The sequence below is a fragment of the Neophocaena asiaeorientalis genome, unplaced genomic scaffold, assembly GCF_003031525.2.
Source record: "Neophocaena asiaeorientalis asiaeorientalis breed wild unplaced genomic scaffold, Neophocaena_asiaeorientalis_V1.1 scaffold387, whole genome shotgun sequence".
Classification (NCBI taxonomy): Eukaryota; Metazoa; Chordata; class Mammalia; order Artiodactyla; family Phocoenidae; genus Neophocaena; species Neophocaena asiaeorientalis.
This window is the reverse complement of record NW_020171976.1, coordinates 231,831-255,977: the sequence shown is the minus strand read 5'-3', so window position 1 is coordinate 255,977 and position 24,147 is coordinate 231,831. Positions and strand designations below refer to the sequence as shown.

Here is a 24,147-nt window from a genome sequence, read left to right as displayed (position 1 = left end):
ATAGGCTTTCCCACTGGGCTGCCTGCGTGTCCTTGGCCATAGAAGCTGGCTTCCCCCAAAGTGAGCAATCCAAGAGAACAAGGTATATAAGCCACAAGCCCTTTGTGACCCACTACACAAGGGTGTGGATGCTAGGAGAGGATGTCTGTGGGCTATCTTGTAAATTGGCTACCACCTGAGGTTTGGTGAATATCTGACACAAGTCTGTTTCAGGCAGTTTGATACTGTGATTTATGGTAAGAAATATGTATTTGGTCTTCATCTCCCTTTCCGGCACAGAGCTCCTAAAACCCTTGTAATTATCCTAAGTGATAAAGAGGGATAAATGTATCTTTTGTTATGTTAATGAGGTGACTTTTGGACCACCCTTAGGTAACCTAAGGGAATCAACCCCTTGATTGGAACTTTCAGTCCCACCCAGCAACCTCAGGGAGGGGGAAAAGGGCTGGAAGTTGAATTCATTTCCAATGGCCAATGATTTAATCAATCGTGCCTATGCAGTGAAGCCTCCATAAAACCCAAAAGAACATTTTTCAGAGATTCCACGTTGGTGAATACGTGATTTGGGGAGAGTGGTGCACTGAAAGAAAGCATGGAAGCTCCTGGCCCTTCCCCATACTTTGTGCTATGTATCTCTTATCTGGCTGCTTCTGAATTATATCTTTTTCTATTAAACCACTGATCTAGTAAGTAAAATGTTTGAGCCCTGTGAGCCACTCTAGCAAATTAATTGAAGTCAAGGAAGAGTCTTGAGAATGTGTGATTTACAGCCAGCTGGTCAGAAGTACAGGTAACAACCCGAGCTTGTGAATGGCATCTGAAGTTGGAGGGATAGGGGGATGGCAGTTGTGTAGGACTGAACCCTTAACCTGTGGAATCTGATGTTATCTCTGGGTAGTGTCAGAATTGAATTGAACTGTAGGACGCCCAGCTGGTATCTGGAGAATTAGCGGATGCTGTGTGGGATACTCACCCCCCCACCCCACCCCCCTCCCGCACACACTGAAAATTGAGTCTCAGAACGATTTTAGGCAGAAAGGTCGGACACAATCAGCAAGACAACTTAGCGGTTATCTACCTGATTTATTAGCACTAGTTTGACGAAATCAAAAGTTAATATGCCTAAGGAAACTAGACTCAACCCTCTTATATATAGTACAAATGCTTCTCTCATTATTACATTTTTTACAGTGGCACAAATCCCTCCAAAACTCATCCCCCGCCCCAGAACTTCCATCATAAAAAAGTCATAGAAATACGTAAAGCCATAAAGTATTAGGGGAATAATTTCTTTTATAAATCCTCCTAGGGTGGGAAAGGTTCTTAAAAATATGAACTAAATTAAAAATTGGTACATTAACTATATAAAAATATGAACTAAATTAAAAATGGATACATTAACTATATAAATATTTTAAACACCATAAACAAAGTAAAAAAATGACAGTTGGAAAAAACTCACTTGTAAGACAAATACAGCCAATTTCCCTAATCCACCCCCCCTAAATGTTTTAAGTCACTAATAAAATTAAAAGTTTAGAAGAAAAACAATTTGCAATAAAATGTGTCAAAATCTACTAAAATGGCCTTAGGGATTAAACATGGAAGGAACCCATAAACACAAAGAGAATGAGAGAAGAGACAAAGCAGGCAAGAAGTATTAAATAAATTTTAGAAGCTGGAAAGTACCTACATGAAGGAAAGCAAAGAAGCAAACCTGTTTGCCCTGCACAAACTTAGAAAGGCTAGGGTGCATGGCAAGACCAAAAAACAAAGTTTTGTTGTCAGCCTACATAAGAGCTCAAACCCTGAGATTTCCCCCCAACTCTACACAGCCAGAGTCATGCATAACTTAAAAATTTTTGCTAGTGTGCACATACACATTCACAACAATGAGTTTTCAATTTGGAGAGTTAATTCTAAATAATATATTTTCAAGTCTTTATAATAAATAGCATTAGGTAACAAGGAAACATCATAGTATGGCTTCACATGGTCATCAAAGATTCTGTGACAAATCTACTTTCATCCCTTCCACACTAGCCCAGCAGTCCAGGAGAAACACGTGAGCTGGACAAAAAGCATTTTTGCTAGACCCACAACTGTCATTTTCTGGATCAATCACATCACATACTCCTTTGTTCTTAGAAAATAAGAGAATTGGATTAGAAAATCTTCTCCTGGACTAATATTTTACCCTAAAAGGATATTTCAAAGCTAAAGCTAATTTTATGAAATTTTTACATTTGTCTTCAAAGATCAGTCACACCATTATAGCCATGTACATATGCTGAGTCCTCCGTGGGGAGAAAAAACAAAAACCTCCCAAATTATGAACTCCACCTTCAAACATTCCAACAAATATGTTTTTAAAATAAGTCAAATACAGAATTCAGACCATGCAACAATGTCTTTTATTATGTACGGGTTTTTAAAATTATTTCTGCAATCTCTCCATACACACGCAAAAAAAAGTATTGTTTTGCATATTGGAACTTGCAGACCTGATCACTGCATAGAGAAGGGAAAATGATCCCTACAATACACTTAACCAGGAGGCCAATTCATCTGCCGACCTCCAAGAACATGGAGATGAACATGATAGACAGACTGTCCCCCATCTGAACCTTCATTCACCACCATTCGATAACCCTTCTTCAGGCCCAGATCAGCAGCACATTTCTTGCCAACAATCATTAAATGTCCAAGAAGCGGGAAAAAAAAAAAAAAAAAAGTTTCTTAAGCAATGGTAATTTACAACTTTTTGTCATCATGTAACAAACTACCAAGTTGAAATATTAAATTAAAAGACTGCCAAACTGAAACAGACTTTGGGCAAATATTTGGAAACACTTTTAATCCTAAAATAATATAATCTACAATTAAAAACCCAGTAAGATTAGGTATTGAAATTAGTATTAGGTAATTACTAATTTCAATAAACATATTAGAGACAAAAATCTGCTAAATTAAAACAATTTTTAGGGCTTCCCTGTGGTGCAGTTGTTGAGAGTCTGCCTGCCGATGCGGGGGAAACGGGTTCGTGCCCCGGTCCGGGAAGATCCCACATGCCACAGAGCGGCTGGGCCCGTAAGCCATGGCCGTCTGGAGCCTGTGCTCCGCAACGGGAGAGGCCACAACAGTGAGAGGCCTGCATACCGCGAAAAAAAAAATTTTTTTTAAATCATATTCCAAGTGGTATTTAAGTTTTCTTAATAAGGCACGATACCTTGCTTGCTTGTTACGGGGGAGTGTATCAGTTGGGATAGAATTGGTTATGCTGTGGTAACAAACCACCTCCAAATCTGGTTTACAACGAACATACATTTCTTGTGTTTACTACATCTTCATCACAAGTTGACCAGGCTCTATATTCTACATCTCTTTCACTTTGAAACCCATGCTGATGGAACAGTCTCTGTATGATAACAGTGGCAGAGGCAAGAGAGAACATGGCAAACCGGGTGCTAGCTCTTAAAGTTTCTATTCAAAAGACATGTATCACTTCTGTTTGTACTCATTGGCCAAGTTAAGTCATACGACCAGGCCCAACATCAGTGAGCTCAGAAATATAATGTACCCCTAAATAAAATAGTATTTATGAACAATTATATAATCTACTACAAAGAGCACCAGGAAAAATTTTAATTGAGGCCAGTAGCTCCTAGCAAAATCAAATAATTATTTTTCTTTAACGGCATTAACAGAAAAGCCAATGAACCCTCTCCTGTACGATAACACTATTTCTTACTTAAGGAAAAATTAGTCTCACCAACTTAATCCTTGCTTAGAACCCTTTTTTGTTTAAAAATTTGTGGTGATGACTTCTTTTGGGCATCATTCTGGGATTGTTGGTGGGAGTGTAGTTTTGACCACAGAAGGCTAGGAAATGGGTAAGAAAATACACTAATCAGTCAACACTAAAGATACTCCATTTCAAAGGCTGAAAATTAATTTCCTATTTTCCATGCCAAACTATGTCCAATTACATTGCTCAACATAGTATATCAGAGGTTCTGCATAAGACTGAATGAAAATAGTAAGGTTCTCTAATAATAAAAACTCTAAAAATATGGAACTACATCTAATATGAATATACATCTTTTCTCTTTATCAAATTCTCAGGGAGAAATGAAAGTCTAAAGATGAAATTTGTTTTGTAAACTTAAGCCCAGAGATCATTTGAATAAAGGAATTAAAATCCAAAAAAAAAAAAAAGAAAAAAGAAGAATTTGTGGTGATAGATGTAAACAAGGCTTACTGTGATCATTTTCTTTTTGAAAATAAAAAATTTATTTATTTGGCTACGCCAGGTCTTGGTTGCAGCACTCGGGATCTTCGTTGAGGCATGTGGGATCTACTTCCCTGACTGGGGATTGAACCCAGGCCCCCTGCATTGGGAGCGCAGAGTCTTACCCACTGGACCACCAGGGAAGTCCCACTGTGATCATTTTGTAGTACATACATATATCAAATCATTTTGTTATATACTTAAATCTAATATGTTATATGCCAATTATATCTCATTAAAAAATCAAATTACTTATACATTGCATTGAACCCCTGATGATTTTCTGATTTTCCTCAGTAATGCCCTCAGGAAAATGAAAATGTGATATCACTTTAAAGTGAAAATTTAGTCTCCCAATTTAAAAAGCAAGAAAATTAATCATGTTAGTAAATGTACTTACACTTTCATCGTCATCTTCTGCTGCAGAAATCTGGGATATATGTTTCTTGGGTATCACCAGAAAATGTGTTGGTGCTTGAGGGGAAACGTCATGGAAAGCAAGACACTGGAATAAGGGGGGGAGGGGAAATCAAGGTTTTCGTATATAATCTTACAGCCTAAACTTATCATTCTTTCACACTAACCCCATGGGAAACACTGTAATAAATGCTAGGAAATCAGAATTGGACACAACACATGTGGTCCTCTGGTCCTTTTCATGGAACTTACAGTCTAATGGTATCTTTTTGAATTATAGTTTTGTCCGGGTATATGCCCAGGAGTGAGATTGCTGGATCATATGGTAACTCTATTTTTAGTTTTCTGAGGAACGTTCATACTGTTCTCCATAGTGGCTGCACCAATTTACATTCCCACCAACAGTGTTGGAGGTTCCCTTTTCTCCACACCCTCTCCAGCATTTTTTTGTAGACTTTTTGATGATGGCCATTCTGACTGTTGTGAGGTGGTACCTCATTGTAGTTTCGATTTGCATTTCTCTAATAATTAGTGATGTTGAGCATCTTTTCATGTGCCTGTGGCCATCTGTATGTCTTCTTTGGAGAAATGTCTCTTCTGACCATTTTTCCATTGGGTTGTTTGTTGTTGAGTTGTATGAGCTGTTTGTATATTTTGGAAATTAAGCCCTGTGGGTCTATCATTTGCAAATATTTTCTCCCATTCCGTAGGTTGTCTTTTCGGTTTTCTTTTTTTATGGTTTCCTTTGCTGTGCAAAAGCCTGAAGCCTGTAAGTTTGATTAGGTCCCATTTGTTTATTTTTGCTTTTATTTCTATTGCCTTGGGAGACTGACCTAAGAAAACATTGGTACAATTTATGTCAGAGAATGTTTTGCCTGTGTTCTCTTCTATGAGTTTTATGGTGTCATGTCTTATGTTTAAGTCTTTAAACATAAGCCATTTAAGCCATTTTGAGTTTATTTTTGTGCATGGTGTGAGGGTGTGTTCTAACTTAATTGATTTATTTGCAGCTATCCAACTTTCCCAGCGCCACTTAAAGGAAATCTTTTGATTCACGTCCCCACCTTCCCTAGGTCAGGAGTCCTGGTTGTGCAATTTGGTTTTTTCCTTTATGGTGGTGATCACTTTTGTAATGAGAAATTTGCTGATATTTGACCAACACTGATTTCTTCCAACTTTACTCAATTACTTAATAAATATATCTATTCTCTTTTGTAGAAATGAAGAGCATAAGTAACATTTAGACAAATTACATACCACTTGAATGGTTTTGAATCTCTTGTTCTCTACTGAAGGTGGAAGCTGTTTAATAGAACCTATCCCAGCTTAACTGCCTCAGGAGTTATTCTACTTGGTACTCTGTACAAAAATGCTGTATCATTTAGATTGCTTCATGCTGTTACACCTTGGAACTTTGATGGCTCAAAAGTCAGTATTTCAACGATCATTTATTAAAAGAAACTTAAAATATTTTTAAAGAAATACACATTACTTACAACAAAAGAACTCCCCTAACGGACAAATAAAGATATTTAAATAAATTCACCTCGAGGGAGGTGTTCTGAATCTAAGAACGCTACTGGTAGCATAAAATCTTTCCTTATATTCCATATTTCATAAAGCTAATTTATTATAGTGCACAAACCTTGTATCTAAATCAGCCATCCTGTCCAGCTTTATGTGAGATCCATAAATATAACCTCCCACTAAATATTTTATACAAGATGTCTCGAAGTCAAATGAACTCGGCCTTTCTAAAACAGTTTCATCTAGAGTGAAGTCAACAAAAACGACATTCTTAATCCCTTGGCATAAAATTGCTTCCTGAAAATATAAAAGGAACCATTCTTCCCGGGAGGGGCCAAAGGAAAGCAAATCCCAGATGCAGGCCCACTCTCATCTCAGGAGTCCTAGGCCCGAGAATGGGCGGCGGGGGTGGGTCCGGGTGGCGTTGGCTAGCGGCCCTCGCCCAGGCCCAGCGCGTCTGTGCCGCCCCCAGGCCATTCGCCCCCGGCCCTCTAGCGCAAGGCGGCGGGGAGAGGCGCCCGGGAGCTCCCGGGCAGGCCGGCTGCGCGCGGGAGATCGCGGAGATTGGGCCCGAGTCAGGGTGCGATCGGGTTTCTGCCTGTCAGGCAGAGCGCGGGCGAGATTGTCAGATTCCTGACACAGGAGAGGTCCGAGGCAGTCGGGGAGCAGGCGAGCGCTCATGCCGAGGACCTGGCGCGCCCACAACAAGCACCCAGACCCCGCAGCGCGGGCCCGCGGGCGCCCGGCGGCCTGGCCAGCGCTCCGGGCTGATAACGCGTAACCGGAGCGCAGGCACGCGCCGGCCGGCCGCCTCGGAGCGGCCGCGGCCCAGCCCGCTGGCTGTGGGCCCGAGGCAGAGGCCGCGCGAGGCGGCCCGCTGCCTTCCCTTCTCCGCGGCGCACCCCCACCCCGACTCTTCCCTTCCCTTCCCACTACGGGAAACCCGCGTGTCCACAGGCGGCTGCCCCGCCTCAGCCCACGAGCGAGGCGGCGCCCGGTGCCTACCTGGTCATCCTCATAAATGATTTTGGCTGGGATTTCCTTGCGAATGATCTTCCCGAAGATCGTGTCGCCACCAGGCCGAGCGGCCTGAGCCTTAGCGATCTCATCTGCCATCTCGGCCTCCCTCCCGCGCGGCTGGCCGGGGAGAAGGTCGGGAGGAGGGAGGAGCCGTGGGAGCTGGCAGAGGGCGGGAGCTGGCGGCCAAGCCCGCTAGGGGACCGCTGCTGTCTTGCCCCGGCAGTTCGTGCGCGTGCGCACTGGCGACGTGCGCTGGGCTGCTGCGGGAGCGCGCGGCAGCTCTAGGGGAATCGTTGGGCGCGACTAAGCTGGAGGGCGGTTCCTGATTGGAGGCCCGAGGGTTCCGCACCAAGGTCGTTTTTCTTCCTTTCTAGTCTCTCGGGGAGCGGTGTTACTGCAGTGAGCCCTTTGCTTAACTTATGGATGCTTGTAGGAAAAATCGGATACTGTAACTGAAAAGATTTGATAACCTAAGTAGTACTGGCCGTTTTTGCTGGCAGAGACACCATGATAACTTCATTTGTCAGCTACATAGGTCTTAGCTCCAGCAAGTAAGCCCTCCTGCATCCGTTTTTTTCCCTCCCTCTAGCAGTGGTTCGCAATCTTGAGTGCACGTTAAAATCACTTGGGGAGCATGTAAAAAGTACCCGGGAACTTGGCCACACCTCAGGTCAGTTAAATCAGACTCTCTGGGAGTGAGAGACCCAGGCATCAGTAGTTTGTAAACCTCCCTAGACTGTTCTGCAAAGAATTATTCCCAGCATTAATCAGCATAATGTAAGATGCCCCACCTTAAAAGAACAACACCTTTCCTAACCCCACATACCCCTCCATGTCTTTGCTTCTTTTTAAAAGAGTTTTCTATATATTGTGTACACTTTACCTTTCTTTTTTGAAACCATTTGCCTCTCGTCAAGGTCACTAAGGATCTCCACTTACAAAATCCTATAGGCAATTCCAATTATACTTGACCCCTTGGCAACATTTGCCACTGTTGACCATGCCCTCTTTTCAGCAAAAGCCTTCACTCTCCTACCTTTCTGGATGCTATTTCTCCTTCATAGTGAGCCTTCTGTTCCAGGTCTTTCAATGCATGCCATTCTTTGCCCTCTTCTCTAACACTTAATCTCCAGGTGTCCTTATTATGAAAAATTATACCTTTAGCACTTTGCCTTGGCAAAATTATTGATAGTGGTCCCCTTTAATCACAAAAGTGTCCCATTTGGTACTTTTGGTATTAAAGACATTCCTGAGACAATTGGTGAAATCTAAATAATGCATACAAATTAGGAAATAGTTTTGAAAGTCTTGTTAATTTCCCCACATACATATAGCAAAATTATCAAAATCTGTTGATCTGGGGTGGGGCTCTATAATTTAGGTTTCTAACAGTTTCCAGGTGATGCAGTTGCTGCTAACCTGGGAACTACACTTTGAGAACCACTGATGTAAGAGAATGTCTTTTTTGTAGGGGAAAAACCTACTGAAGTGTTTAGGAGTATAGCAGTATTGTGTCTGCAACTCACTTTCAAACAGTAAAGAGATCCCCAAAAAAGAAAAGGATAAAGCAACTGTAGTAAAATGTTAACAGTAGGGGAAACTGAGTGAAAAGTATTTGCAAATTCAATCATTCTTGCAACTTTTCTGTAAGACTGAAATTGTCAAAATTAAAAAATGAATATATACTGGGTTGGGTAGTAAATAATATGGTCATCTTTCACTAAGAGGCTTTGCTATCTACAGAGTAATGACTCCAGTATTTATCTCCCAACTTCTTAATTCCAGATTGGTGTATGCTACATATTTCTGCCTACTCACCACCTTCAGTAGGATGTCTACCAGGCACTTCAAATTTATTTTTACTCCCTCACAACAAACAATCTAAAAACCTCTTCCTGCAGCATTTTAAATCTATGATACCATTCACCAAATTGTGCAAGCGAAAAGCCTTGCAATCATCAACTCTTCTTTGTGGATTTTCAACACATATGAATCTAATCACTTCTCACCTCCTCTACTCCACCACCCTAATCCAAGCCTCTATCATATCTTGCCTGGAGTACTTCAAAAGCCTCCTAGTTTGCCTATCTGCTTCTACTCTAATCCATTTGCTATACAGTAGCCAAGATGATTTTTATAAAATATAAATCATGATGTCACTCTCCTGATGGTAAGGCATTTCATCATAGAATTAAATATAAAATCCTAAACTTGGCTTATAAGCTATTAAGCAATCGGGCCCATGGCTGCTTCTCCTACTTCATTTCCTTCCATTTCATCCTTATTGATCAGCTTCACCCAAAGTGGGTATGAGAGGCAGAAGAGTTCCATGTCCTAATCCCTGGAGCCTGTGAATATGTTACTTTACATGGTAAAGGGGATGTGCAGATATGATTAAGTTAAGGGTCTTCAGGTGGGGAGATTCCTCAATTATCCAGGTGGGCCCAGTGTAATCACATGGACCCCTTTAAATGAAAGAGGGATACAGGACAGTGAGACCCAGACAAGGAGATATGATGATGGAAGCAGGGGTGAGAATCAAAGATTGAAGATGCTCCACTGTTGACTTAGAAGATGGAAGGGGCCACAAGCAGATGACATTCTGGAAGTCAGAAGTCCAAATTGGGTTTCACTGGGCTAAAATCATGGTGTCAGCAGGGCTGCATTCCTTCTAAAGGCTCTGGGGGAGACCTGTTCCCTTGCCTTTTCTGTCTTCTAGAGGCCACCTGTGTCCCTGGGCTTCTGGCCCTTCCTCCATCTTCAAAGACCACAGAAGAACATCTGCAAACCTCTCTCTGACTCTGCTTCCTTCTTCCACTTATAAAGATCCTTGTGTTGGGACTTTCCTGGTGGTCCAGTGGTAAAGAATATGCCTTCCAATGCAGGGGATGCGGGTTCTATCCCTGATTGGGGAACTAGGATCCCACATGCCACGGGGCAGCCAGGCCAGCGTGCCACAACTACTGAACTCAAGCACCTGAACTAGAGAGCCTGCATGCCGCAAACTACAGAGCCCACTTGTTCTGGATTCTGCGCGCCACAACTACAGAGCCCACCCGCCCTGGACCCTGTGTGCCACAGCTAGAGAAGAGGAAAACCGCACGCCACAACTAGAGAGAAGCCCATGTGCTGTAACGAAAGATCCCACATGCCTCAATGAAGACCCCAGATGCCACAACTAAGACCCGACACAGCCAAAAATAAATATAAATAAATAAATAACTAATAAGTAAATCTTAAAAAAAAAAAGATCCTGTGTTTACATTGGGCCCATCAGACAACCTAGGATAACCTTCCCATCTTAAAATCCTTAATTTAATCACATCTGCAAAGCCCCTTTTGTCATAAATGGTAATAATATATTCAAAAGTTCCTAGGATTTAAATAGGGACATGTTTTGGAAGCCATTAGTCTGCCTACCACATAGTCCATGACCTTACATGATGAACATGTAGGAATTTCCTGTTCAGTTCTGGGTCCCGCACTTTGAGATGCCAACAAACCAAGACATATTCCCAGAACAACCAGAATAGTCGCTTCTTTTATGGAACAGCTCAAGGAACCATACAGATTTACCTAAGAGAAGAGAAGCTTCAGGACTGAATTGATTTTTGGGCACTATGGAAACTGTACTTTCAAATATTGGCAGATAAGCGGCTTTAGTTAACTGAATACAGGACCCTAGTTAGCCAGAAATTATAAAAATAAATTATGAATGTTTAGGAGATTGGGCTGTGATTCTAAACTGAAAATGAAAATTGGCATCTTTGAATCATTCATTAGCAGTCAGAAGGCACTACTATACAATGTCACAAGATCATCTAATTTGTTGTTTCCTGGATAAAAGACAGTATCTAGAATATTTGGTTTAATTGCTTATGTTAAACACTCTTGCAAATCCAATTCATTTTAATTTTTAAAAAGTCAACTATTGCTATTCTCATGATGACTTGCAATATTCTTTAAAATGACATAAATCACAGAGAAGGAAAAGGGTCTTGGATATCCATTGGTCTAAATCTTTCATTCCTAATAAAAAGTCAATTTTACCTAAAAGTTAACCTGGGGGGGTGGGTAGGGAAGACAAACAATGATTATCCAATGGGAGCAAGGTTGAGATTTTTTTCTTGATGCTTGCAAGGTCATAAGTTAAATGTACTTAAATGCTTTATGATTGTTTATGATCATGATGCTGCTAATAAACTATCTGTTTCCAACCTCTTGACCAGCAAAACCAAGGAGTAGGGCGAGTTGAGTAGGCAGGATGAGTAGAGGGTAAGACTGAGCTTTCAGGTTAATCATAGGCATTTGTATCCCAGACCTCCATTTGCTAATCGTGTGGACTTGAGCAAGTAACTCAACCTCTCCTTCCAGAGGAATGAAGTGGGATAATGTACCAATAGCGCTTTTGGGAATCAGCGTTCCAGTCAACGCCTACTGTAGTTGTTAGTGCTTGGCTCTTATTTATGCACTTTTGCAAGAACACATTTGCAACCCAGAAACGTTAAAATAATGATTCCTTAATACATAACCCCAACCGCCAAACAAGAGGTAAGTACATAAACGTGCCGAAGCCATCAACTAAGTGTCAATGCACACTCCGCCACCAGCGGTTGCCTCAGAAATGGCCGGAAGTGCCGCTGCCCCTAACTAACATGGCGTCTAGGTGATTTCCGTTCCCCTCTCGGCTGTAATTGAGCTCGGCGGCTCCTCGCGGTTTTCCTAGAGGGTACCGGCTTAGCGAACACCTCACGCCTGTCCCTCCACGGGGGGCGGGGCTACGAAGGAGATGCTGCGTGGTGATTGGTTGCGGCTCGTTAAGAACGTGGCTACGGGGTGTTGGACCGTCCATACCAGGCGGTGACTGGTTGCAGAGAGGCGGGGCGACTCGACCGCTGGAGAAGTAGCTGCAGCTGTGAGGAGAGCCATGAGTCAGGCGGCCAAGGTGACTGGGTCCGGGGAGGGGTTGGGTGCGATGCCGGCGGGGTGGGTAAGAGCGCGGCCTTGCGAACGTAGTCTGGAATCTCTGTAGCTGGGGTTCAGGACCCTCCACGGAGTATGTGGCCTTTACAGCTGAGGAGCCGGTGACCGACCCTGCAGGACAGTCGAAGGTTTGTGCAGGTGCGGAGGAGAGAGGGCGACACAGGTGGTCCTACTTCTTCGTCTACCGGGTACGGAATGTTTGTCCGTGATGCATGCCGGCGACTTGAGTTCTGCCCCCTTGCCATGTCCACACCGAGCGTTTGTGTGAGGGGCCCATTTCACATCCATGGGAATTGTACGAGACCCCAAAATCAGTCCTGCGCTGAAACCTTCCTATGAGGTGAAAGGTTTCGTCAGATAACCAGAAGGTGCACAGACGTCTAGGAACCAAGGAAACTGATTCCCAGCAAAACCGTTTGCCAGAAGTAGCACTTAGCGAGACAGAGCAGAAACCTGTGATTCCTGAGTGTTCTGAAGGAGCTTGGGAAGTGATGGCCCCGCCGTGGTCGGGGGTCACATCCCCGAGGACCTGGTGTCGGATTTATTTCTTGTCAAACTGATGCGCATTCCTGGCCAGTGTACAGTTCTCTGGGAGCAGCCATCCCTAACTTTAAGTATTATCAACATGGCCGGTTGAGACCAGTCCCTGTCACTGGTTGAGATATGGAAAATGGGAAACGGCCTGCTATAGTATAGTAAGGAAAAGCAGTGCTTATAATTGTTGGTCAATAACAGGGAGCCACCAAGAGTGCCTCCTGTACTACTGAACTCTGTTCTTAGTACATTTCAATATATGTCACAAGACCAAGAGGAACAGAACTGTAAACGGTTATTCATTCAAAACACTTACTGAGCGTCCATAATAGTTATTAGTAGCACCTAACAGCCAGCATTTAGCCTATACTGTCTAGGCATAGTGGAAGCAACAGTAACTTCATACAGAAATCTGGCAGGTAGGGAGAGTTTAAACAATTAATTACAAGTGTAGTAAGTGCTTTGAATTGAAAATACAGTGTTTTTTTTTTTTTTTTTAATATACAGCAGGTTCTTTTTGTCTGTCCAGTTTTCCCAGCACCACTTATAGAAGAGATTGTCTTTTCTCCATTGTATATCCTTGCCTCCTTTGTCATAGATTAGTTGACCATAAGTACGTGGGTTTATCTCTGGGCTTTCTATCCTGTTCCACTGATCTATATTTCCTTTTTTTTTTTTATCTTTTACTTTCTTTCTTTTTGGCTGTGTTGGGTCTTCGTTGCTGCATGCAGGGTTTCTCTAGTTGTGGCGAGCGGGGGCTACTCTTCGTTGCGGTGTGCGGGCTTCTCATTGCAGTGGCTTCTCTTGTTGCGGAGCATGGGCTCTAGAGCGCACCGGCTTCAGTAGTTGTTGCCTGCGGGTATGGTTGCTCTGAGGCATGTGGGATCTTCCTGGACCAGGGCTTGAACTTGTGTCCCCTGCATTGGCAGGTGGATTCTTAACCACTGCACCACCAGGGGAGTTGCCTGATGTATATTTCTGTTGAAAATACAGTGTGTTTGGTGAGCACATAACTCAGATTTAACCTGTGTGGAGGGATGCAAAAAAAAAGAAAAAAAAATCCCTCATAAAGGTATGAGTTGAGACCTGAAGTTTTGTTAGAAACTAGCTAGAATAGAGAAAAGAGTATTCTATAAAGAAGAAATATCACATGGACCATCCTTGAAGTGGGAAGTTGCTTGGAAAACTTGAATACAAATGAAGTTAAATAGAATTCATTCCAGAAACACTTTTGGTGAGAACTGCCATGTGTAGAAGACACCTGTGCCATGTGGAAGATACAGATGACTGAGAAGCCTTTCAGGAAGTAGGGGACATAGCAAGTAATTGTAGTAAGTGCCCACTGCTGTGGATGTACTCAAGAGGGGCATATAACCCAGACTTAGAAGAGACAGAAAAGTACTAACCAGCTAAAGTGATACCTAGTACAGAAATTATATCATCCACCCTTAAAATTAGCCCATTATTCAAGCCTTTTTGAGGCAAAAAGGCTAAGTAATTTGACTTTCCATATATACTGCCAGAATTTGTCCAATCAATATAAATAAATTAGGAAGAGAAGACAGTCTATGACCTAGCTGTCTACATTTTAATAAAAGTTTATTAACTCCAAGGTGATACTAGCTCTAAGGCATTTTTTTTTTGCGGTACGCCGACCTCTCACTGTTGTGGCCTCTCCCGTTGCGGAGCACAGGCTCCAGACGCGCAGGCTCAGCAGCCATGGCTCACGGGCCCAGCCACTCCGCGGCACGTGGGATCTTCCCGGACCGGGACACGAACCCGCGTCCCCTGCATCGGCAGGCGGACTCTCAACTACTGCACCACCAGGGAAGCCCTAAGGCATTTCTTAATACTAATTTTCTTTTTCTTAATACTAATTCTTAAAGTAGGGTTACTGGTTGTTGTACTAATGGAATCACTTTGTTTTTTCCCTGAATAGCATGTAAAATGATTAGGCTTACTTACTTGTCACTTTTTTCTTAATCCCATGCAACCTCTTCCACCGCTCTTGTAATATTAAACTCCCTGGGTTTCTATGATGTTCTGCCACCTTTAATGTCCCTATTTCTACCGACAATCTTTGCAAGACAGTCTTGGCTTTTACTATCAAACATCTCAAAATTTTTCCAGTCTCTACACATTACTCAATTCCAAAGCCAATTTCACATTATTAGATGTTTGTTACAGCAGCATCCCGCTTCCCAATAGTAAAATCTGTGTTAGTTTCCTATGGCTGCTCTAACAAATTACCACAAATTGGGTGGCTTAAAACAACAGAAATTTATTGTCTCACAGTTCTGGATGCTAGAAGTCTGAAATCAAGGTGACAGCAGAGCCATACTCCCTATGAAACTCTGGGCAAAATCTTTACTTCTTCCTAAATTCTGATGGTGGCCATCAATCCGTAGTGTTCCTTGGCTTGCTGTTGCATCACTCCAATCTCTGCTTCATCTTCACATGGTGGTCTTACACCTTTGTGTTTCTTTCTTCACCTGGCATTATCCTCTTCTTTTAAGGATACTAGTCATATTGGATTAGGGCCTACTCTAATGATTCATTTTAACTCAGTTATAGCTGTGAAGACCCTACTAGGTCACATTTACATGTACTGAGGATTAGGACTCTAATCCTCTAATGTCTTTTGAGGGGACACACAGTTCAAGCCATAACAATATAGATACACCATGTTTTATTTATCCATTCCTGAGTTGGTAGACATTTGGGTTATTTCTACTTTTTGACTGTTTTGTATAATGCTAGTATGCACATTCATGTGCAAGTTTTTATATGAACATATGTTTTCATCTTGGTTGTATATGTAGGCATGGAATTGCTGGGTCATATGATAGATAACTCTTTAATTTTTTGAACAACTGCTAAACTTTTCCAAAGCAGCTGCAGGATTTTACGTTCCCACCAACAATGTATAAGAGTTATAATTTTTCCACATCTTACACATGTTATTGACTGTCTGTTTTTTTGACTGTAGCCATCCTATTGGGATGAAGTGGTACCTCACTGAAATTTAGATTTGTATTTCCCAGATGGCTAATTATGTTGAGCATCTTTTCATGGCCTTAATAACCATTTGTGTGTCTTCTTTTGAGAAATGTCTATTCAAATCCTTTGCCTATTTTTAAATTAGTTTTTTATTTGAATTGTAGAAGTTCTTTATACATTCTAGATACTAGCCCATTATCAGGTATACGATTTATAAATATTTTCTTTCCTTCTGTGGGTTGTCTTTTCTCTTTTTTGATAGTGTCCTTTCCCTTTATCTTTTTAAAATAATTTTTTTAGTTTTTATAAAGGGGATAAATGTGTAAAATTTAAGAAGTCAAATAGTGTTACACAGAAACCAGTAGGTGTCTACTGACTTCTACATACTCCCAATTCCTGCTTCCCAAATATAAGCACTTTTAATCATTTTACTTATTTTTTCTGATATTTACCTCCATGTTTCTAAATAACATGTTTAAACTACTATTGATTTTTTTTTTTCTCTTTGAGGATATTTATTGACCTTTGTCTGTGAAAGTTGAGGACTAAGTTCCCCCTTATACCCTATTCCTCTCAATATACAGATTTTGGTGAAGCAGTTTTTCATCTTTGATATTAATATGACTATATAGAACTTGTCCACAGCTGAGCCCTCTAATATAAATATATGATTACGTTGCCTTTCTAAGTCTTAGTTTTTCTTTCTTTCTTTTTTTTTTTTTAATACGTATTTATTTAGCTGTACCAAGTCTTAGTTTCATCATGCGGGTTCTTAGTTGCGGCATGTGGGAGCTAGTTCCCCGCCCGGCCAGGCATTGAACCCAGGCCCCCTGAATTGGGAGCATGGAGTCTTAACCACTGGACCACCAGGGAAGTCCCAACTTTTCTTGAAGTTAATAACTGTCTTGTTTTTATTATCATTTTCCTACATAGCTATTTCCGAACTCTGAGCAAAACTGATGTCTACTAGTATCGTTTTTTCCTAGCAGCATCTTTTGTAGAGCAATATAGCCTCTTGCTATAGTCCAGACTAGTTGCTTTCTATGCTGGCTGCAGAAATGCTGACCTATATTTGTCCTTCACCATCATCTCTGCCTCTCCTATGTTGGATTACCTGTGTCCCTCATTCCCATTTTTTTTTCTTTGTGATTCATCTCCTTATTTTGGTGGAGCACAATCTTCTATAGCTTTCCAAGAAAGGGCGTATGGCAAATAAGAGACTTTGCATTTCTAAAAATCTTTATTTGCCGTGGCAGTTAGGTGATAGTTTGGATATGTATGGTGTTCTAAGCTGGACATTTTATACAAAACTTGAAGATTTTATACCATTGTCTTCTCACAGTGATGCTATTTGGAAATCAGGTACCATTCTGATTTTCTATTTTTTATACGTGAACTGTTTTTTGCCCTCCAAGATTATTCATGGATTTTGTGTTGAGCACTTGATGGAGGCTGTTTTCTTTGTTCAGTCTTGTTGGAGATCTGTGAATATAACTGTTGGTCCATCTAGACTACTCCTTTAATTTTCTTATCCTTTCTCTCCTTATTTTGTATCTCTGAATTCTTATTCAACTTTTGGGGTAGTTTTTCTCAACTTAATCTTTGCTATCACTCTTTTGATATCCAAGAGTTTGGGGGCATTTTCTGAATGTTCCTTTTTAAATTTACTCTAACTTCTTTTTGTTGTTATTCCATGTTTGCAATAATTTATGTTTCTGAGAAGGTTCTTTGTGGTTGGTCAGTCTTTGTTTTGTTTTATTTTTATGTTTTCTGCTCCCTGTTTTCTGTTTCTGTTTTGGTATCTGCCTTTGATGTTTTAGGTTTTCTAGAATATGTAAAATACTTAAAATAGTGCCTAGCGCACAGGAAAACTTAGTAAAGTTTAGGTATTGTTATCTGGTGAATGGACTTGGGGAAAGGAGAGAATGGTGGCAGAGTGACAAAATCTTTGTCAGTAGTCTAAGCAAGAGATAGGGAGAGGTCTGAACTTAAATTGTTTTGGATGATGGAGAATGTACAAAAGATTAGAGAAACATCCCTACAGTTTCTACATGAGGAGTAAGGTAGATTTAAAGAATGACCTAGAGATTTCTGGCTTGAGAAATCCATTGTTTTCCATAACTGAAATTGAGAAGACAGAAGAAAGAGCAATATTGGGGGGACAATATTGAATACCTTTTTGTTTGTTTTTTTTTAGCACAGTCTTAGAATATTCAGAAGTCTCAGCATTCCACTTCTTTTTTGAGAAAGCACAATTAAACCTGCCTAAATTATCTGAAACATCTTCCTCTGGCCTCTTCTAAGATGTAGTATATTCACGAGTGTGTGTGCATGTGTGTATGACTTTAAGAGCAGATGAAGTTCTCAGGTTAAGCAAAATAAGAACAAATACCAGACTGGTAAAGTTGATTAACTTAGCAAACTAGTTTTGGCAGGAGGAATCATTAACTTTTTAACCATTCTCGTATTGTTTTGTTTCAAAGAATTTTGTATTGTTTTTGTAAATACATAAGGCTAATTTTTTTTTTAATTTAAAGATAAATAATCAAGGGAAAGTTATTTTGGCCAACCCTTGTTTTCACCAACTATTTCGAAAAATAGTCTAAAAAACAAACAGAAAATAAATACTGTTTAATCCATGTAATTATGTAAAATGTGAAATTTTTTCTTTTGAGGTCTGAATTCTAATTTTCTTTATAGGTTTTACAGCTCTTTAAAACACTGCACAGGACCAGACAACAAGTTTTTAAAAATGATGCTAGGGCATTAGAAGGTAAGTTTATATTTTGCCCCTTTGGAGCAAGTCCATTCTTTAGGTGGCTGTTAATAATATAAGAGACCATGTATGGTGGTCAAGACCTATCTTGGGGAATGACCTTCACGATCTCTCCCCTAATGTTTTTTTAAATAAAAATGAGTTTACCTTACCCTTCTTTGAGAAGTATCTACAAAGAAAAAATTTTAAAGATCAACTTTTCTTAAAAAATTAGGGGAAAAAAAAGGATCAGAATTTCAGTGTGCTCCATTACTTGCCTTATGTTCAAGCCATGAAACTCATTTGTCTATTATATAATCAAATTTTCACATCCTCTAGGACCAGATACTACCATATTGTTAATGCTTTGTGTCTTTCTAGAAGTGACAGCAGCTATGAAAGAGAATCTATCACAAATGATTCCAAATTCAGTATTTCACTGTTTAAAGTGGTTTCTGTCTTACCGGAACTCAGAGCTCTAAAGCTTAGGTTCTGTGTTGGTCATACTCAGTTTCTAAACCTCTTTAAGAAGGCACCTTGGGGGAGGGGTGGAGGGATAAATTGGGGTATTGGGATTGACATATACATACCGTTATATATAAAATAGATAGCTAATAAGGACCTACTATATAGCACAGATTTTTTTTTTTGCGGTATGGGGGCCTCTCACTGCTGTGGCCTCTCCTGTTGCGGAGCACAGACTCCGGACGCGCAGGGTCAGCGGCCATGGCTCACAGACCCAGCCGCTCCGCGGCATGTGGGATCTTCCCAGACCGGGGCACGAACCCGTGTCCCCTGCATCGGCAGGCAGACTCTCAACCACTGCGCCACCAGGGAAGCCTGGGAACTCTTCTTAATACTCTGTAATGACCTATATGGGAAAAGAATCTAAAAAAGAGTGGATATATGTATAGGTATAACTGATTCACTTTGCTGTATAACAGAAACTAATACAACATTATAAATCAACTATGCTCAAATAAAAATTAAAAAAAAAATTCAACCTCCATTTGAAAAAAAGAGGCCACCTACGTAAAGTGTCCCCACTGTCACTAGGAATTCAAGTTTTTCTAATTTATCAAAAAAATTTTCTTGAATATTAAAGTATATGCCTCATATTATATGTACTTTACACAAATTCCTCATTTAATTCTTATCACAGCCCTGTGAGGTAGTTACTATCATAATTTCTATTTTTTCAGATGAGAAAACTGACAAAATGTGAAAGGATTTACCCCACATCATACTTAGTAAGAGGTGGAGCTGGGATTTAGCCTAAACATTCTGGCTCCAAAGCCTAAACTCTTACCCACCTTACATATTGAAATGTATCGAGCACAGAGGGAAGGTTTTATGGCTAATCTCCATCAGCATAACATATTTTTAAATGTTTTAAATGTTTTTAAGTGAAATAATTATAAGAATAGCTAATACTGCATATTTACTAAGCACTGTACATGAATTGTTCCATTAAATGCTCACAGCACACTCTAAGGCAATTTATCAGTTATATTGAATTATGCTGCTGTAGTGATGCCAAAGTCTCAGTGGTATATGAACAAAAGTTTTATTTATCAGTCACTTTACTTGTCAGTCAAGGCACCCAGAATTATTTGTATATCCTCTTTGCTGCTATATCTTCATTTTAAGTGTGTCTTTGGCAGGGGGGTAGGGTTAACATGCTTGTATGCATTGAGTTTTGCCATCTTAAAAAAAGCATGTTAATTCAAATCCTTAGATTTACAAAAACAAAGTATTAACTTGAATTTATTAGAATCTAATAGTTAGAAGTTCAAAATGAAATTAGAAATAAAAAGCAGGACACAAAAGTATTAGAGTGCTAAAAATATGTATTAAGTTTAATTACAAATTTGCCAGCCTGTCAAAAGCTCTCCATGGACTTTTAAAATAAATTTCTTATTTTTATACTTTGTTTTACATGGGGCAAAATTATTTTTTCTACTAGAGAACTAGTAGATATATAGCATATAGTATCGTAGTATAATGAATAATATGTAAATTATTGGGACAGAAATTATAAATTAGAAAAGCAGGGACTTCCCTGGTTGTCCAGTGGGTAAGACTCCATGCTCCCAATGCAGGGGGCCCCAGTTTGATCCCTGGTCGGGGGAACTAGATCCCACATGCATGCTGCAACTAAGAGTCCGTATGCCGCAACTAAGAATTCCACATGCCGCAACTAAAGATCCCACACGCCGCAACAAAGGATCCCACACGCCACAGTGAAGATCCTGCATGCCGCAACTAAGACCAGGTGCAGCCAAAATAAATAAAAAAATATTTTAAAAGAAAAAGGAAAAGAAAGAAAAGCAAATAACTATATACATATTTTTTCTTTTTCTAGCAGCCAGAATAAAGATAAATGAAGAATTCAAATGTAATAAAAGTGAAACTTCTCCTAAGAAAATAGAAGAGGTACAGTAATAAAGTTTTTCAATTATAATAAAACTCAAATTTTAGCAACTAAGGAAATGATAAAAATAGAGGGATTATATGAAATAAAAATTATTACTTGATAGTTAAAGCAAGCCATCACAACTATAGATAACCTTCACTTGTTTGGTTTGGCTCACCTTCTCAGGGTCATCAGCCTACACCCTTAATATAGCAAGTTGCCTGGTGAAAAGAACATGAGTGTAGCCATGATCAAAGCAAGAGCAGCTGAACCAACCCAGAAGTTCACAGAAATGCTGTCTTCATCTAAGGCAAGTGACTGAAACTAAGGAGAGTGAGTGTTGTGGTAACTCACTCAGAATTACACAGAGGGAACGTCTACTCATTTAGCTCAACTAGACAGAATTTTTAAAAAAATTCATATCTTGGCTGTGGAAGTTAACCAGCCAGAGTTTATGAACTATTCTTGCTTTGCCTTCTGTATTTGCATTTTAGTCACTTGCCGCAGTTGAAGACAATCTACTAGTCGGTGAGCTCCCTAGTATTCCTAGTACATGTTCATTGAAAAAGTGCACAATGATTCTTTTCCTGTATAAAATCATATGCATATACACATTGTCTCTGTCTTAGGAAGGAACACTGCCTCCTAGGTGTTCCTGTATCTAACTGTATAAATGTAGGGAAAGGACCATTAGGAAGAAAATGAAAAATGAAAAATTATTTGTTGGAATAATTAAGATTCCAAGAATTGGTTTGGTAAAGAGGAAGGTACAAATTAGAGAAATTCTTCCATGTTTAATAGAATTTCCACATAGTGAAAAAAAATTTTTTTATACAAATACTTTTCTACTTAGTAGAGAAAATGCTATTTTTGAAATAGTAAATATCTATGATAAACTAATGAAACAAAATGAGATAGCCTAAGGATTTCTTTCCCTATAACATAAAGAAAAAAGGGGGAGATGTCACTTAAGCGTATGATAGGGCAAACAGGGACTATGTAATTTCTATTCATGAAAGAAGTTAAAATGACATTCTAATCAGATCATGACATGAAGAGAAGTTAAAATGTATATACTGAAATTTGTAATATTTTGCTATTTGGTACACTGATTAATAACAATGTGGTACAGGTATACCTCGTTTTATTGTGCTTCGCTCTATTGCACTTCACAGAATCTGTGTTTTTTACAAATTGAAGATTTGGGGCAACCCTGCATTGTCAGATGCTGGTTAGCATTTTTTAGTAATAAGGTGTTTTTAATTAAGGTACGCACATTGTTTTTTTAGACATAATGCTGTTGCACACTTAATAGACTACTGTATATTGTAAACATAACTTTTATATGTAGTTGGAAACAAAAATTTGTATGACTCACTTTATTATGATATTTGTTTTATTGTGGTGGTCTGGAACTGAACCCACAATATCTCTGAGTTATGCCTGTAAGTGTTTTTAAATTTTGAAGTCATGATTTAAAAAATTTTTAATTGAGGTCTGTTTATATTAACTAAACTGGAAAAATGAACTACCATCTCCCAAATTAATTTTACTTGTAGAACACTAACATTAAGCACTCCTTTTTGTTATATATAAATTTATTTATCTTTGGTTGCATGCGGGCTTTCTCTAGCTGTGGCGAGCGGGGGCTACTCTTCATTGTGGTGTGCGGGCTTCTCATTGTGGTGGCTTCTCTTGTTGCGGAGCATGAGCTGTAGGCATGCAGGCTTTAGTAGTTGTGGCTCGTAGGCTCTAGAGCACAGGCTCAGTAGTTGCGGCACACAGGCTTAGTTGCTCCACAGCATGTGGGATCTTCATGGACCAGAGCTCAAACCCATGTCCCCTGCATTGACAGGCAGATTCTTAACCACTGCACCACCAGGGAAGCCCACATTAAGCACTCTTGAAATTAGATATTTGTTATATACAAGTGTATATTTTATACTTTCTGTAACTCTGCATATATTAAATACTTAGTAGTAATATTTACCATATTAGGATTTAAAACTGAGAAATTTTAAAAATATGTTGATTAAATAATTTAAGAATAATAAGCTCGGGCCCACGTACCGCAAAAAAGAAAAAAAAATAAGCTCATTACCTATTAAATACAATATTTATGAAAAATAACTATATTTTCCAAAAAATTTAGTAAGAGGAAAGGCATTATTTTATATTTTTGCAAATCTCTTTAATGTCTGGCATAATAGGAGTCAGCTAAATTTTCATACCTGCTTCCTCATTCAATCTGGCACTGTATTTTTTTTTCTTTTTTTTTTCTCAGTACGCGGGCCTCTCACTGTTGTGGCCTCTCCCGTTGCGGAGCACAGGCTCTGGACGCGCAGGCTCAGCGGCTATGGCTCACGGGCCCAGCCGCTCCGCGGCATGTGGGATCTTCCCAAATGTTCATGTCCCCTGCATCTGTAGGCGGATTCTCAACCACTGCGCCACCAGGGAAGCCCAACTGTATGTTTTTTTAGATTGAATTATATGAAGAAAATTCAGCCTTATGCAGATATGTGGTTGGAAGAGGGTAGGTGTATATATTAGCCTTTTCAAATAATTGCGAATATTCTTTGACATCAGACCTCAACAAGTGGTAAATTTCTTTAAAGGTTAGATGCAATGCGGAACTCTGTTATCTGTTAGACCAATGGATGTGTGTGGGTGTGTGTGTTTATCCTTTGCTGGGGTGGATCCTAGGACTTATACATACCACATCCTGCTCATCCCCTTTGATCTCCCATAATCCCTTGTTTCTCATCTAGCCTTGTTTCCAGCCTTAAACCTAAGACTCAGCTCAGTTTATGCACCTCCAGTGGGTGAGGAGTTGCATTGTTTTTCGTTCTCTCCCCTTCTAAGCCCCTTCTCAGCTCTGTAGGGAGGTGAGGCTTTGCTCTCCTACAGCCTTCTCCATTTCAATTAATGGCCGCTCCCTCCTTTTGATGCTTAGACCAAAACCCTTGGTGCTCTCTTTTTCGACTGCTTTCCTTCTCTCACATTTACATCCAATCTGGCAGCAAATCCTGTTGACTTAACCTTCGAAATATACCCAGAATTCAACCACTTCTTATTCGCCCTATTATTATTTCCTGGTTCAAGCCATCATTATTTCTCACTGGGTTGTTACAGCAGCCTCCTAGTGGGTCTTGCTTCTGCCCTAACTCCCTGCAGCCTATTCTCAATACTTATAAAAGGCAGTGA

General features: G+C 40.1%; 2 protein-coding genes across 2 annotated transcripts in view; one reads left to right on the top strand and one right to left on the bottom strand.

Moving 5' to 3' along the window:
- Positions 1 to 1,063: 1,063 nt before the first annotated feature.
- On the bottom strand, positions 1,064 to 7,457 carry HINT1 (histidine triad nucleotide binding protein 1). The gene is made up of 3 exons (XM_024742004.1): positions 7,241 to 7,457; positions 4,692 to 4,796; positions 1,064 to 2,712 (listed from the first exon to the last, which is right to left on the bottom strand). The coding sequence occupies exons 1-3, from the start codon at positions 7,349 to 7,351 to the stop codon at positions 2,548 to 2,550; spliced, it is 381 nt and encodes a 126-aa protein (XP_024597772.1). The 5' UTR covers positions 7,352 to 7,457; the 3' UTR covers positions 1,064 to 2,547.
- A 4,677-nt stretch (positions 7,458 to 12,134) lies between these two features.
- Positions 12,135 to 24,147, top strand: part of LYRM7 (LYR motif containing 7) — a 39,047-nt gene continuing 27,034 nt past the window's right edge. The window contains exons 1-3 of the mRNA XM_024741980.1: positions 12,135 to 12,200; positions 18,473 to 18,545; positions 20,893 to 20,963. Coding sequence (XP_024597748.1) covers positions 12,183 to 12,200; positions 18,473 to 18,545; positions 20,893 to 20,963 — 162 coding nt within the window. The 5' untranslated portion in view covers positions 12,135 to 12,182. The remainder of the gene's footprint in view (positions 12,201 to 18,472; positions 18,546 to 20,892; positions 20,964 to 24,147) is intronic.